At 39.5% G+C, this 15462-nt stretch overlaps 1 protein-coding gene across 1 annotated transcript in view; it reads right to left on the bottom strand.

The window, feature by feature from the left end:
- Positions 1–8062, bottom strand: part of XK (X-linked Kx blood group antigen, Kell and VPS13A binding protein) — a 50834-nt gene extending 42772 nt beyond the window's left edge. The window contains exons 1-2 of the mRNA XM_003422168.3: positions 7776–8062; positions 248–510 (exon numbers count right to left, since the gene is read on the bottom strand). Of these exons, the coding sequence (XP_003422216.2) occupies positions 248–510; positions 7776–8020 (508 nt within the window). The 5' untranslated portion in view covers positions 8021–8062. The remainder of the gene's footprint in view (positions 1–247; positions 511–7775) is intronic.
- Between the last annotated feature and the right edge of the window lie 7400 nt (positions 8063–15462).

Genomic DNA, 15462 nt, shown 5'->3' with positions numbered 1-15462 from the left:
TTGAGCCACCCCAACTGATGCTGAGTACAGCATAGTAAGCTATCCTTTCAGAGTCCTGCCCAAATTATAGATTCACAAGTAAAATAAAAGTTGTTATTTTAATTCACAAAGTTTTGGGCACTAAGCTGAACACAGACTCAGGATTGAATGGATTTATAAATAGGTTTCACCTGAAACAGAATGAACTGCATGCTTTGCTTCCCATTTTGATCCCCAAACCCAGGCAGAAATGAAAAACCGTACATACTTCTTCCGACAGTGACATCCTGCTGCACAACGCTTATATACAGCTGCAGAGTCAGCTGGGGGGCTGAGCCGAGGAAAGCCTGGATCACAGATGCCCGGCTAAATGCAGATCGGTGGGTGAATAGCTTGCCCTCTGCTTGGCCCACCTCCTTCTCAATCTCTTCCGAGAAGCCATTTTTGGGCATCTGCCGCTTCTTAGTGATGCTGACATAAGGCTCTTCGACGTGGCCTGACTGACAGTAGATGCAGAACACTTCAAAACACCTGGAAACAAATCAGGAAGTGATGCTATTCAGAGGCAGACAGGACTGTCTTTTCTTAGTCACCCTGCTTACAGAGCTTGATTCTCAAGGCCTTGACTTAATTACTCTGGACTTTAGCCACGCCTCTAAAATCATCCACTCCAAGAACCAGTTCTTAGCAGGGAGGCCTCTTGAGGCCTGCAGGCCAGTGGCAACTAAGTGAGAAGCAAACTGAGAAGTGACACTAAAAGCCACTGAGGCAAGGGAGCCAAATCGTGAAACGGATGTGGCTCAGGCTCTAGAGCCACAGAAAAATGTTAAATTCCCCTTCATGACACTGATTAGCTGTGCAGCCTTGGGCAAGTCACTTAACCCCTGAGTCCTTTCCCTCAATTATAAAACAGAGATAATACCTACCTTACCACGTTGTTGCAAAGGGCGGGTAGAATACATATAAATACTCCACATCCAATAGATGCCCCCAAATCACCCCAGTTAAAGCGGAAGCTATGGTTGGGGATCCTTCAGCACAGGGCAGCTTGCCATCTAGCATTCCCCTGGAAGATCACACACATTACCTATCTCTCTGTTCCCATAAGCCCTTAGGGGGCAGGGCTAGAGTCAATCACACCTGGAGGCCTGCCACTTATGTCTTATTTATGAAATTTCAAGCCTGCCCTAGGGACAAAGCCTAAGCCAATGACCTCTTCTAGACTAACAAAATACCTGCCTTTTAAAATTGGACATAACTGTCTAGGTAATGCTTTAGATGCTAAAGAACTGATGTCCATAATATTATTCAAATTGCATAATATTTATGGATGAATAGAGGAGGTATGAATAACCAAAACTAAACCCGTTGCCACTGAGTTGATTCCGACTCACAGCGACCCTATAGGACAGAGTAGAAACTGCCCATAGGATTTGCAAGGCTGTAATCTTAACAGGAGCAGACTCCCACATCTTTCTCCCGAAGAGTGGCTGATGGGTTCAATCTAGCCACCTTTTGGTTAGCAGCCCAGCACTTTAACAACTGTGCCACCAGGGTTCCTGAACAGATGTGTGAAAAGGGAATATAACAAAATGTTGTATTGTAGAACCTACTGCACAACTCTTTCAACTTCTGTATGTTTGAAATTTTTCATAATAAAATGCTGGGGGAAAAATGGGTTTTCTCTAGAAGTAAAAAGAAATGCTCATAGCCTTAGGCTTACAAATTGTTAAAGGACTTTCCTCCCCCAAATATGCATTTTTGTAACAAACTTACAATGCTGCTGGAAGATTGTATGGCTTCTTCTATTTTATTGAATGTTGTTAACTTTGTACTCTTGCCCTGAGGTGACTATGGCAACGAGAACACATTTATAATTTGAAATAATAAAATAAAGCTTGAAGTAAGAAAGAAAATGTAGGAACCTCTCTGATGAGTACAAAGTAGACATATTTTGTGACTGTTACCTTTCTTCATTTGTTCCTGGGAGAAAGGAGGCCCATAGCAGTGTGCGTGTGTGCATGCGTGTGTGTGTGTACGTGCGTGCGTGCGTGTGTGTGGTTTATATGCTACATTTTGTCCAGTTGAGTCATGGATACTTTATTACACAAAAATATGTAAAGCAGCCCAGACCAGTTTGTGCAGCTGAAAATAATGTTTATGAAGTTCAGGTTATGAGTTCAAGCCCAATTGGTTCAAGTGAATTTACTCTGAGGAAAAACTCAAATCTATGACTGAGGACTACATGAGGCCTGGCTACTTCACACTGTTGGACCACTGACCGAAACAAAGGCCAGAAGACAGAACAGGCTGATGATTGTCTTTATCTCTCAAATGTTTGCTGAATGCAGACTTATTTTGCTAAGTGCTGTGGAGAATGCAAAGACAGCTGGATATCCCTGCCTCACTTGGAGGTGTTCACAATTTAAAGGGAAAAATGAGACACATATATAATGAATATAAATAATAGAAACAATTAATATTTACATGCCACTTTAAGTTTATAAAATATTTTCTCACTTACAAACCCTACTACCCACCCACTGCTACTACAAGAAATACAAATTCTTGTATCACAGCATTATTTATAATAGCAAAATTCTGGGAATACTCTTAAGGTTTCAAAAAGAAAAGAATGATTAAATAAATCATAATATATCTGATGAAATACTATGCAGTCCTTAGAAGCGATGGTGTAAACACACATTATACATAAAAAAAAATACATATATATACACATATATAATGGTATCTGTCATATTTCCTAAGTGAAAGAAACAAATTAGAACAGAATATACCTAATTCCACTTTTTGTAAAATTACATATATAAATACACACAAATTACATATACTATATGAATATATATGCAAACAGTAGAGTGCTTCAGCTGGCTCATACCCACAAGAGTATACTGTTAAATAGTCTGAAATTTTGCAAGTCAATAAGTCAATTAAGTCAACTGAGTTAAACCATTGTGGCTTGAAGCTGGCTGTGATGGGAGTATTTACATCACAGAAATCAGTAAATGCTGCAAACCAAGGTGTACCAGTACAATACTGTAAAAATATTAGTAAGGCTATACAAAAAAAATTAAGAATTATTCTCTTTAGGCAATTGAATTAGAGGTTTTGTTTTCTTCTTTGTGCTTATCTGTTTTCTGTTGCGCTTTCATTTCAACAAATATATTTTACATGCATAATAAAAGCAAGCTTAGAATTTTTAAAGAATAAAAGAAAACAAAGAAACACCAGCATATGCTAAGAGCTGAATCAGTAAAACAAAGGTTCACAGGAACAAGCAAGTGCCCCAGGTGCTGAGGAAAGGGGCGTGTAGAAGAGGAAGCATTTGCAGAATTGTAGATGAAATGGAACTTCAGTGATCAACCAGTGGGGGCCCATTTCACCTCAGATGTGAATATGGAAGAAGGTCCCAGGATGAGTTAATGGCAGTGGTGACCCAAAGTTCCAGGTAGTCCCCCTCCCAATCCACTGTTTTTCCCAGCTAATTAATACATTTGTCCTTGAATACTTACATTCAGTAAATTCGTGAAATAAGGCCTAAGACCTCCCAATGCCACTAGTTAAGATAACTGATAACAAACTACTATTCTTAGAATTCCGAAAGACTTATCCAATTACCCCAACTCTGTTTTTTGTTTGGGAGGTTAAAGGCCATAAATTAGATACTTTCATCAAAATAATTCAAGGTTGCTTTTCAGTATCACGTAGACCAGAGGCTGGCAATCTTTTTCTGTAAAGGGCCAGAGAATAAATGTTTTAGGCTTTGTGGGGCATGGTCTCTGTTGCAACTACTCAACTCTGTCACTGTAGCACAAAAGCAGCCATATACAATACTAAATAAATGAGTATCGCTGTGTTCCAATAAAACTTTATTTACAAATCAGGCGGTAGAATAGATTTGGCCTGTGGGGCTTAGTCTGCTGATGCTTGATGTAGATAATCAACAGGCTGATCCTTTTTTTTTCCTTTTTTCCTCACTTTATCCCATTTTTCAAGCATCACACAGCTATAGCTGAAGGAATCTATTCCTTAGCTGAAACCATGCATGTTGGTACCAGCACAAATAAGTTGTGGTACCAGAGCCCCCTAAGGTGATTAATAAAAATACTTTTTTTCAAAAGAAATACTGATTATGATTTCCTATACGCCCTGTTATCTGTACATGACAGACGCCCTCTGCAAGGCCACACAAAAACCAAACTGGTTAAACAGAAAGCACCACATGACCTTTGAAAAACCACTTGTGGAATTTCACTGAGTCTCAATTCCTCAAGTGTTAAAAAAAAAAAAAGATAATGACCGTTTTACAGCGGATGAAATTAAATTCTGTATGTAAAAGCATTTTTCAAATGAAAAAAATTCCTCATATGTAGGCTATTATTATTTAAATTCTATTGAAAGAGAGAAATGCTATGATGAATTGTTTTGCAATGTTCTATAAAGTATAACTTCTTAGCCTTTATTTTATAAACCCAGGTTTTTCACATACCATTTTCCTCATAAAAAGTAAGGAAAAATTCCTTGAACTTGTAACATATTTATTCCTTCTCCAATTAATTTATAAAAGTTAACATAATTACAGAAGAATGATGAATAGAAACATTTTTTTTAATGTTCTTTTGGTAACAGATTTTTTTGTTTGTTTTGTTTTCCAGAATACCTATTATTCACAATAGAATTTTTCTTTAAAAAAAAAAACATTAATTCAAGGCATTATCTAATGTTCATATCATTCAAACCTAAGAATGGGATCCCAGCCTTAAGGAGGAAACAATCATACAATCTGCAAGTACAATTTTAAATAGAAGACTGATATAAATAAAATAGGGTCCTCTCCCAGCACCTCCCCAAAGGGAAGGAGGAATAGGGGCCTAGTTTGTAGTATTGAGCCCAAAATCATTACAGTATATTAATATATTGCACCTTAAATGAATGAACTCAAAAAGAGTATCTCACCTAAAAAAAGTATGGGTTTTGCTAGTAGTTCCCACTCAAAGGTAAATCGAGCTAAACTTTCCAAAAAACAGTTTCAAAATACTACGACGTCCAATTGGTAAGGGGGAAAAGAAACACACCATGACTCTCCTTTGTTTGGGTAAAATAATTTTGATGTGTGTTTAATATCGATGTCTTAAGAGTTAAAAGAGAATCAAATAGTCAGCAGGAAGAACTTCCAGTAAGACTTAAGTCATGCTAATATACATCAAATTGCTTTTCTTTTTATCTGGGAGCTAAGAAGCTTAAAACCACATTTTGTATATGTCGGCTCTATGACCATGAGCCCAATATTTCCTTGAAATAAACCAGCTGTATTAAAATGACTCTTTGTTAATGGAAGGGGGTTATTTGTTGCTTTGTTTTTTTATGATTTGTTTTGTTTTGTTTTTCCCCCCTGGGACAGCCAATGAGCCATTCAGAACCTTCTGGAAATAGGTCTTTTTATAGTGTTGAAACTTTCTATATAGCTGAGAAATTGTCTCTTAAAAGCACCAATCTTTTTCTTTCTTTAATAAAGTTAAAGTGAAAAATAACAGAAAAAAAATATGGCTAAAGAAAAATTATATACTTCCATATTTTTAGGTGAAACTTAAAATAATACATAACCTCACCATCCAGAAATAACTGCTTATAACATCTTAGTATATTTCTTTGAGATCAGGTTTATATTTTCCATCTCATTTTTATACACAATGTTATATTGTCAGCTTTGTCTCTGGTTACTCTTAGTATTGCTATATATTTTAAATGGCAACAATGATAGGGTATTATAATTTACTTGGATGACCATTTAAACAAAACCATTTAGGTTGTGTTTATTCTATTTTATTTTCTAATTTTTCTGAGATGATCCAACTTCTTAATTTAACGTGGAACTATTGATAAAATGTACTGCACTCTCCTCTGCCTTCTTACACAGAGCACAAGAAGCATAATTAACCCAACTCCATTTCTAAGAAGCTGTGTGAATGTGATCTGAGGCCTCATTTTCCTCATCTATAATATGGGGACAATTACATCTACCTCATGGTGAGGATTCAGTGAACTGGGCCATATAAGTACCTGCCAAACCACCTAGTGCAAGAAGCACTTGAGAAATGTCAGTTCCGTTTTTACTGTAACCTCACTTAAACATCATGAACATCGGTGTTTGTGTTCACAGATGAGGAAATTGAGATTAAGAAATGATAAGTGTCTTTCTGAAAGTCAGATCACAGTTATTTTACTGAGCTGGAATATAATCAGGACCAGAGGGCTTGCTCAGCTAGGGAGCGTTAGCTCTTCTGGCACTAAACGGTTTTGGGTTGCATGGCTTTTTAACCTCTATACTCTCCCTTTCCTCCCTCTCCACCCCCATTACTCTTCCCTGGCTATCAAGACTCCAGTGTCAACTTCTCACTCCTGCCAATGTACTGGTTTCTCTGTCTTTCCAGGATTCTGTGGCTTCTGGAGGCTGAGAAACTTGTTCACCAAGTTTGTCATGACTATATATAAACTGGAAAGCCTGGTGGTGTAGTGGCTAAGTGCTATGGCTGCTAAACAAAAGGTCAGCAGTTCAAATCCACCAGGCGCTCCTTGGAAACTCTATGGGGCACTTCTACTCTGTCCTATAGGTTCACTATGAGTCGGAATCGACTCTATGGCAAAGGGTTTGGTTTGGTTTTGTGTGTAAACTACAAGTCTATATATTCTGAGTGCCAGCAGGGATGGCTGTCTTTAATAATTAAGTGTAAAATTTTTGTGATAGGGCTTTGTAAAATCTATCTTGCTGCTAGACTTTGCATATTTGTGTGTGTGTATGTGTGAGAGAGAGGGGGATTTCCTTGTAGTAAAAATTCCTGGCTAGCTGAATTTTCTGACAGCTGAGGTGTGTCTCTGCCCTTTCTATCTCTTCAAATTCCTCTGTCACCCATGGCTAAAGTTCAGTATTATAAAATTATTTCTGATCTAGACACATATCCTTTGTTTTGCTTTTCCCATAGAAAGATACAAAAACACATTTTAAACTCTCTTCAAGGTCCTTAGATAAACAAAAGCCCACTTCATTACCATATATTTGTACTTGCTTTCTAATGTAAATTAATTTCCAGAGATGTCAAGAGTAGTTTTTCTTTACTCAACACACAGCAGATTTTTGTCTTCATGGCACGTCGTGTAGGATCTTTAATGACCATGTTTATAAGCCAAGCAGGGCCAGACGACATTTCTACCAGCCCATATGGTTCCCCATCCCATAATATTCATTAAAAACACCAGAAGACAAGAATGATGCGTTGATTTCTAGAGTTCTGTATGAGAACTAAATAAATTAAGGAACTAGAACAGTGCCTGGCACACGGTAAGTGCCATGTGTTTGATAAAGAAAATAATCAAATAACCTGTACACTTTGGCTGTAGCGGTGACTCAAAACACACTTCCCAAGGGTTTGTGACGACATAAACAAATCCTGCCAGAGCCCACCTGACTGCAGAGAAAGCGTGTGGCAGCACATGAAATTGCCGTTTGGGTTGGTAAAATTCAGTTGAAGATTGGCAGTTTCATATGGTGCAGTATGCCTCAGCTATCTTACCATTATCCCAGGACTCTGCTGCTTTCTCGGGCCGGCATGGCGGGGCTGGGGAGCGCGGCGGGCCGGCCATGGGCCCAGACCCTCGTCCAGCCACCTGTCCCTACCAGAGGCCGAGTTCCTCCCCCCATACACAGGCGCTCCCACCCCCCATGCCCTCCCACCCCCGGGAGCGCAGGTGGAAGGCAGAGGCTGGGGTTCCGCACACACCTGAAGAGGGGCCCGAGTTGCAGCAGGTGCAGCAGCAGCACGAGCGGCCTGTCGCGGCTGAGGTCGCGGTGCACGAAGAGGAGCGTGAGCTGCACGAGCGCACAGGGCAGCAGCGAGAAAAGCAGCGTCAGCGCCTGCCACATGCGGTCCCCGGCCGAGCGGTAAGTGCTGCTCAGGTACAGTGCCACCGTCGTCTCGGCCACGAACAGGAACACAGACGCCAGTACCGAGCCCGGGAATTTCATCTCCGCTCGTCAGCGGCGCGCACCAGCGGCGGACGCAGCGGCGGCGGCGGCGGCCCGAGGGGCCCCCCGGCATGCCCGTCCCCGACCTGCGTCGCCCGCCGAGGGCACGGGGGCCCGCCGGCGGGCCTGGACGCTGCAGCTGGGCCCGGGGCGAGCGACTGGGCTGGGGTGGGGCGAGAGCGCGGCTCCGCCGGGACACGCCCACGCGCTCAGTGCACCGCCCGCGCGTTGGAGCGCCCGCAGCGTCTCTGTGGCGACAGTCCCCGGTCAGGCCGCGAACCCGCGCCCCGCGACAGCTCGCGTTTGGAGCCCAAAATTATCCAGTGGGCCCTGCTGGCTCCCCGAGCAGCCTCTGGGTCCTAGAGTCCCTTGGTCCCCTCTTTGAAAAAAACGTTCACATCCCGTTGTAAACCTGCACCAAACAAGGCCCAGAATTGCGGTCTGGATGCCTTTTCAGTCCAGTCTCTATTTTCTGGGCCTGGGAAAAGCCTGATTTTTCAGAGGACCAGCGTTTCCAGTCCTTTCAAAACAACCAGACCACACAGATGCTTTTCAAAGTGCTGGTGCATTGGCAGGCACCCACCACAAAGATGGGAAGGATTTAACTTTTTCACTGTGTCATACAAGCATGCCCTTTCATTTTCCAAATACAGTTGTCTGAATTGTTGCTTCCAGTAGTGAAAGACCATCAGAGGTAATCTCTAGGAGCCAACGCCTTCCTACTAGAAAAACTGCCTACAAAATGTGTAACTGTGAGTAACTCAGACAGGGCAAAGACCAGAGCCTTATAAGGAAGCAGTTGTCTAGCCCAAGGCATACCTCTGCTTGCTAGTGTGTGCCAACCCCAATAACACAACCCATTTTCACCCACTGAAGTGGTGACCACCTTATGGACCCACCCCTGCCCTTCAGAACTTGATCAAGACACTAAATCTCTCTAAAACTCAGGTTCTAACCTGTGTCCATAAAGGAATTAGACTTCACAAGATCCCCTTCCCTGCTGAAATTGGGTGAATCCATCAATCTTTAGCCATCTCTGGCATTTTTCTATTTAGGAAAATGATGTAAACACAAGTAGATTGTGAAGATTCAGTAGGAATCAAGACAAAAAAATGTGGAGGGAAAGAACATAAAGGGTTTTTTGGGGGCGGGGTTCTTGTGTGGCATGGGAAAATCTATTTATAAGGATTTCGGGAGGATTCAGCTGACAGCTGAGAGATACCAGGCCTTTTCTCTAAAAGGATTACTAATGCCTATTTATAGAACCCAGCAGGCCACCATGTCCTGGATCAGGATACACACAGGGTCACAAATACAGAATCAGCAGCAACGCTCCACAGAACATTTTGTGTAATATTTTATTTGACTCTGCAGTAAGCTTCAAAGGGGAAATTAATTAGGATCTTAGAATTATTCATTAGAACACATTCAATATTTAGCATTAGGTTTTATTTTAAGGCAAAGGATTATCACAGGTTTTATATTAATAAGTGGACTGTCCTTAAATGTGTGTGTGGGAGGGGTAAGCCAATAAATAACATCGTATTAAGTACTGTAAAGTCCAGTTTATGGGGAATCATTTTCTACAGTACAAAACTAATACAGAAAGCACATTTGGAAAGATCACAGTGTTTAGAACATTGTAACAGCAGTTTTAAAAACAGTAAGGTGCATCTCCAAGCTTCTCAGTCTTGCTTCTAAATAAATTTCATTATGCCATACAGCAAACCCCCTACGTGAAGGGGAACCAACATGATTGACTCTAGTACTTCCCCCTGCAGGAACGATCAATAATAAAAGCTAAAATCTGAAGAGCATTTGCAAGTTTATCCTTCTGCACACCAGCTACATTGCCCCCAGTGAACATCCTCTACGTATTATCATTTGTCATTTTGTCCTTGAGACTACATATTTTAGAGCTTATGATTGCTAGTTTCCCTGTCAAACACCTAAATGGATTTTGACTAAAGATCAATTTAATATCCTATATTGTATTACACTTTTCTGCTAAGACTGAAATATCCATTATTTTTTAAAATATTATATATATATAATAGACTTATAGAGAGCTTTTTTTAGTATAATAACATGTAACATACCAGAAGACTTGAGAATTTGATTTTACTATAAATATAGTACTACAACATTTTGTGATATAGTAATATATCTGACAGAATGCTCTGCTCTAGATTTAGACCTAACTGCTACAGATATGTCCTTGAAGGTGCCTCAACCAAACCTGCTGCCATGGAGTTGATTCCAACTTATAGCAACCCTAGAGGACAGAGTAGAACTGCCTCATAGGATTTCCCAGGAATGGCTGGTGGATTTGAACTGCTGACCTTTTGGTCAGCAGCCTAACACACCTAACCACTGCACCACCAGGACCCCAAAGAAAGATAATAATTAGCAAAAAGGCATAGAACCTGTTTTGGTAAATAGGCATTTTTTTAAAGCCTCTAATTTTATATACAAGTCTTTAAAATTTTTAGTTTATACAATAAATAGCTGATGCTGTATTTAATAGTAATAATGGATATTAGGATTTTAAGGTGATAATACCTAATCTCTATTATTTGCTGTATTGTTTGCTTTTTATAGTTTTATGTTTTTAAATCTGCATTTGTGCTGAGGCAAATGTATTGCAAAGAGTACAATTTTATTAATAGCACTAATTTATTGAGCAGTTCTTCAAAATTCAATAGTACTTTAAATAAGAGTACTTATTCATTCCTAGGTACGATTAGGAATAAGTAGGTACAGTATATTGACAGATTATTTGTTTTTACCCCCCAAAATAGTTAAAGTCTTGCCCTAATTTGTTGCTTGTGAAGTGTATCATTAGGAAGGTGAGCTTTTTTTTCTCTAATGATACAGACATATTTATAAGTATTATGTATTGTGCAAAAACATCTTTGTGGTGAAGCAAATTCTGTTTACTTGGAAAATGCACATTTCAAAACTAACATGTGGGGCTTGACTATCCCTCAGTATATGGCTTTGCAAAGTGTTTCCCCTAAGAATAAGATTCTACAAAATCCATTTTTTTTAATTGCTATTAATTTATTAATTTAGTGCCATTAAAATCCAGACTTTCCTTCTGAGCAGAGCTCCCCAGATGTTTCAGTGTGGGAAAGCTGTTAGTCTTCCAGAGAATGGGTTGCTCTTCCTTGTCAGACAGATTCTAAAACCAAACTCAGAGTATTCCACTTCTACTCCTGGAGAGCCTACATAAAACTACTGTTATACTTCACAGTTTTAAGAGCAAAGGGATTCTACAGCTGCTGCAGTCTTCAGAAGACATCTGTAATATTGAAATACTAAAGTCCTAAAAAAAACAGAGACAAAACATCATTTAAATCAATCTGCTTATTTGAATACATCTGCAGTGAACTTGGACCAAATTCAGCCACAGAATTGCTTTTATTGGTAATTGCCACTTATGCACAGATCTTAAAACAAAACTTATAGGGGCAGCATCACAGGCCCTACTAAAACCAAGTTGCAGAAAGATAATTTGCTAGAGGTTGACAGTAGTCAAGTATAGTCTATATCTTTTTTTAAACTGAACACTATATCATAGTTACTTTATACACACTACAAAAACAGTACACGTAAAGCACGTAAATTAACACCACACAACATCTAAAAAGAAAGCATCAGCAGGGACTGTATTACTCTAGTTAAGAAACTGTAGGTGTTCTGTGTTTACATCTGTACACATTCAGATATTTCTTCCCCATGGGTTTAGAGTGCTCATAATTTCTGAAAAAATAAGAGGAAGATGTGTATTTGGGTACTTTCTGAAGATCTACATCCAAGTGCAAGACATGAAAGCCATCTGCTGGTTTCAATTTAGTAGGTGGTTGTTCTAAAACAAAAAATGTATATCTTGACTCTTGGGTGGTTCCCAATATCAAGAATAAATAGAGACAGACTCCAAAAAGAGTGGAGAAGGAGGGTGAAACACGAAGTTTTTCTTATTACATAGAGATACTTGTGACAATTTCTAGAATTCTTGTCCCCAAAAATGCAGTAGAGAGTGATCTCAGGATCTTTGTGAGGTCAAGAAAAATTAATGGGGATTGATACTCTGGAAAAAAAGAACCATTGTTCTGGCATCTTTAATTGAAATGGAGTGTTAAAAACTGCTCTGCAGAAAAAGCCAATATTATAAGTGTATCATAAATGTATCATGCCAGACTAACTCTGTTTTTTCTTGTGGTAGCTGGACAACAGTGACAATCAGGAGGCTAAACTTTATAGACACAAAACTCAAACAACTTCAAACAGGTGTTTTTTTTTTAATACCCAGGATAGATTTCTAAGAGACTCGAGCATGTTAATGCGCCATGTACATCTCTAAAAGGGGCTAGAAGAATGGAACTTTCCTAACCTATTTAATCACAGATCTTTTTTTCCACAGGGCAGCTCTTGGTACTTCTGTTTGGCATTTTGGGAAACACCACAGTACTCATACAACATGCAGTGTGTCAGTTTCCATTTGCTTTCATAACAAAAAAATTATATATATGTACACACACATATATGTATACTCTTACCCATTGCCATCGAGCCAATTCCAACTCATAGAACTGCCCCATAGGCTTTGGAAGGCTGTCATCTTTTAGGGAGCAGACTATTACATCTTTCTCCAGCAAAATGACCAGTGGGTTTGAACTGTTAACGTTTTGGTTAGCAGCCAAGCTGCTTTAACCACTGTGCCATCAGAGCTCCTATATGTATGTGTGCTGTAGGAAGACCTTATCAATGCTATGAAACAAGAGTGGGCTGTCCCTGTGCTGTTCAATATAGTACTAAACCTGCATGTGGCTATTGCATACTTGAAATGTGGCTAGTCCGACTTGAAATGTGCAGTAAGTGTAAAATACACACGGGGTTTTGAAGCCTCAGTACAAAAAAATGCAAACTATGTCATTAATATTTTTATATTAATTACAGATTGAAATGATAATTTTGGATATATTGCTTTCAACAAAATAAAATATTAAAATGAATTTCATTTTTTATTTTGCCTTTTTTAATGTGGCTCCTGGAAAATTGAAAACTTACGTATGTGGCTTGCATTTGTGGCTTGCATTGTATTTCCATTGAATGTTGCTGTTCTATTTGTGCAACTCACTGCTGTTATCTTCTACAGATGGCTGCTAAAGGCTTTAATTGGGCAGAAGTTTTAATGAAAACAAATGCTTAAGATAGACAACTGGAGGTGTAACTAGGGCTCTCAATTATGTGCTAGTTTATTGGACACCAATGAGCACACAATTAAGACCCATTCATTAATCAATTCATTCTTGTATATATCCTGTCACTCAGCTATATCTCATAAAAATATACTGGATTTTATTTCATATATGATGCTGGCTCTCCCTCTTAGTTTCTCTGTCTCTGTCTCTCACATACACACATACCCACACACACCCACACACACCAGCTGTATACAGACTGTTTCTTATAGGAACTAAGAAAAACTAAAGAGGATAAAAGCAGGAAGTCCTCGCAAATTGTTTATTTACAGCCCTCCACAGCTAATCCTCTCCCTGTTCTTCCTCGGTGTTGTGCACAGAGCACAAGGGAGAGAGAAGAGAGGATGATCTTCTCTTTTAATCCATACTATTCAACTCACCAACAAACCCCCCAAGAGCAAGAATATGGATGATCTGGTTTTCATTTTAAATATTGTTTTCAAATTTAGTGCAGAGGGGTAAAAAAATAGGAGCACAAAGGTAAAAGAAGTTGCAGGATATTCTGCAGAGAACAGACTTTGCCATTTGTGGAGAAGACTAGGTGGAAATGACACAGTTAAATACTTCAGGGAAATAACAACGAATAAATAATTTGTAAGAATCCTAAATGCATCCATCAGGTCTCAATTCATTAGCACTTAAAAACACACACACACACACAAAAAAAAAAACAAGGAGAGCAACCACACTCCCAGTATGAGATTAATGATAATGGAAGAGGCTCAAATATTTAATGCAGTATCAAGTTTGTTTTTTACAACAGTAAAAATGGCACCCTGGTGGTGTAGTGGTTAAGAGCTTGGATGCTAACCAAAGGGTCGGCAGTTCAAAACCCCCAGAGCTAAAATAGAATGCCCAGCTTTCTTTATGGAGGGAAAGTAGGATCAATGCCTACATTGCATTCTCATGCGCAGCTGCACTCCTGGCAGACTGTCCTGGATGTGCAATCTGACTGCAGAATAGGCCCCCCCATGGGCTGCTGCTGACCTTGGGGGCCGCCCTTCTGTCTTGAGGGGAGTCCAGCCTTATTGAGGCTGGAACTCTTAGCTAAAAACCAACTTGGATGGAAGAGGTAAGGAGAAAACCCACTCCCCCAGGTGAAAAAGAGGTCACATGATTTAGCAGACACAGGAGAAAACATATCAGAATGCACAATTTAAAGAGGAGAAAGAGGACAGGAAGTTGGTGAATTAAGGATGATTCAGCATCAGAGATCCCAGGAAGCAGTAAAACACATTGATAAGACTGGGCTGGTTCTTAGCAATAGTAAATGTACATCCACAACTCACACTGGGATGCTGAGCTTCAGCAAGCCTCCTACCCTCCTTTTCCTGCTTTCCTTGCCAAGTTGATGCTAAAATCATGTGCCCTTGATGAATATGAGGCTGAGACATTTAGCTATTAGTTTGGAGCAATGTTTAATAAATTACCCAGGTCCCCAAAAGATGGCCTTATATGCGACAGAGTATTTTCTATTATTAAATGTCATGCAGTTCCGAGGCCTGAATTAAAGTTCAGACCAAACTCAGCCAAAAATTATTTGATTTCCCAATTTATTTTTGCTCTGCAGACCTGGTCTGTTTGTCACATTTCTCACACTACTAACACTGTAATCCTTTATTTCCAGCAACCAAAATAAATAGTTGCATTAAACAGAGCTCTTAAGCTGAACCAGCCTATTCATATATAATAAGCTCTGGCCAGCCAGAACCGTCTGAGGTACAGATGCTATAGTCAGGATTGGTACAAGAATGTAAAAACTGTACACTTGGTTTTTACCCCAAACACTGCATCCACATATGAAAATTCTATTTGGCTGAAATGATTATTTGAAGTCATAACTGATCACAACTTTCTGTGCACATAGTAACCACTTAAATATAGTATTCCTTGTAAAAATAGAGGACTTGCACATTACAAAGTTCTTTTATGTCCATTTTATCACTAAACCCTCATGACAATGCTGTGAGGTGGGCAAAGTGAATAATATGAAGACAGTGGCCCAGGGAATTGGCAGAGTAAGGTTTTGAGACAGCCAACACAGGACTCTTTGCACTACTAATGGTTTTCCTTTTGATAGTGTGTTTTCCTAACATAGTTATAAATCACAAGCTTATATTTCTTGTATTAAAATTATCAAGATTAGATAAAATACATAGCAATAAACCTGACTAG

Source organism: Loxodonta africana, chromosome X, assembly GCF_030014295.1.
Source record: "Loxodonta africana isolate mLoxAfr1 chromosome X, mLoxAfr1.hap2, whole genome shotgun sequence".
Lineage (NCBI taxonomy): Eukaryota > Metazoa > Chordata > Mammalia > Proboscidea > Elephantidae > Loxodonta > Loxodonta africana.
Note: the sequence above shows the minus strand (reverse complement) of the source record. Positions and strands in the feature narration are given on the sequence as shown.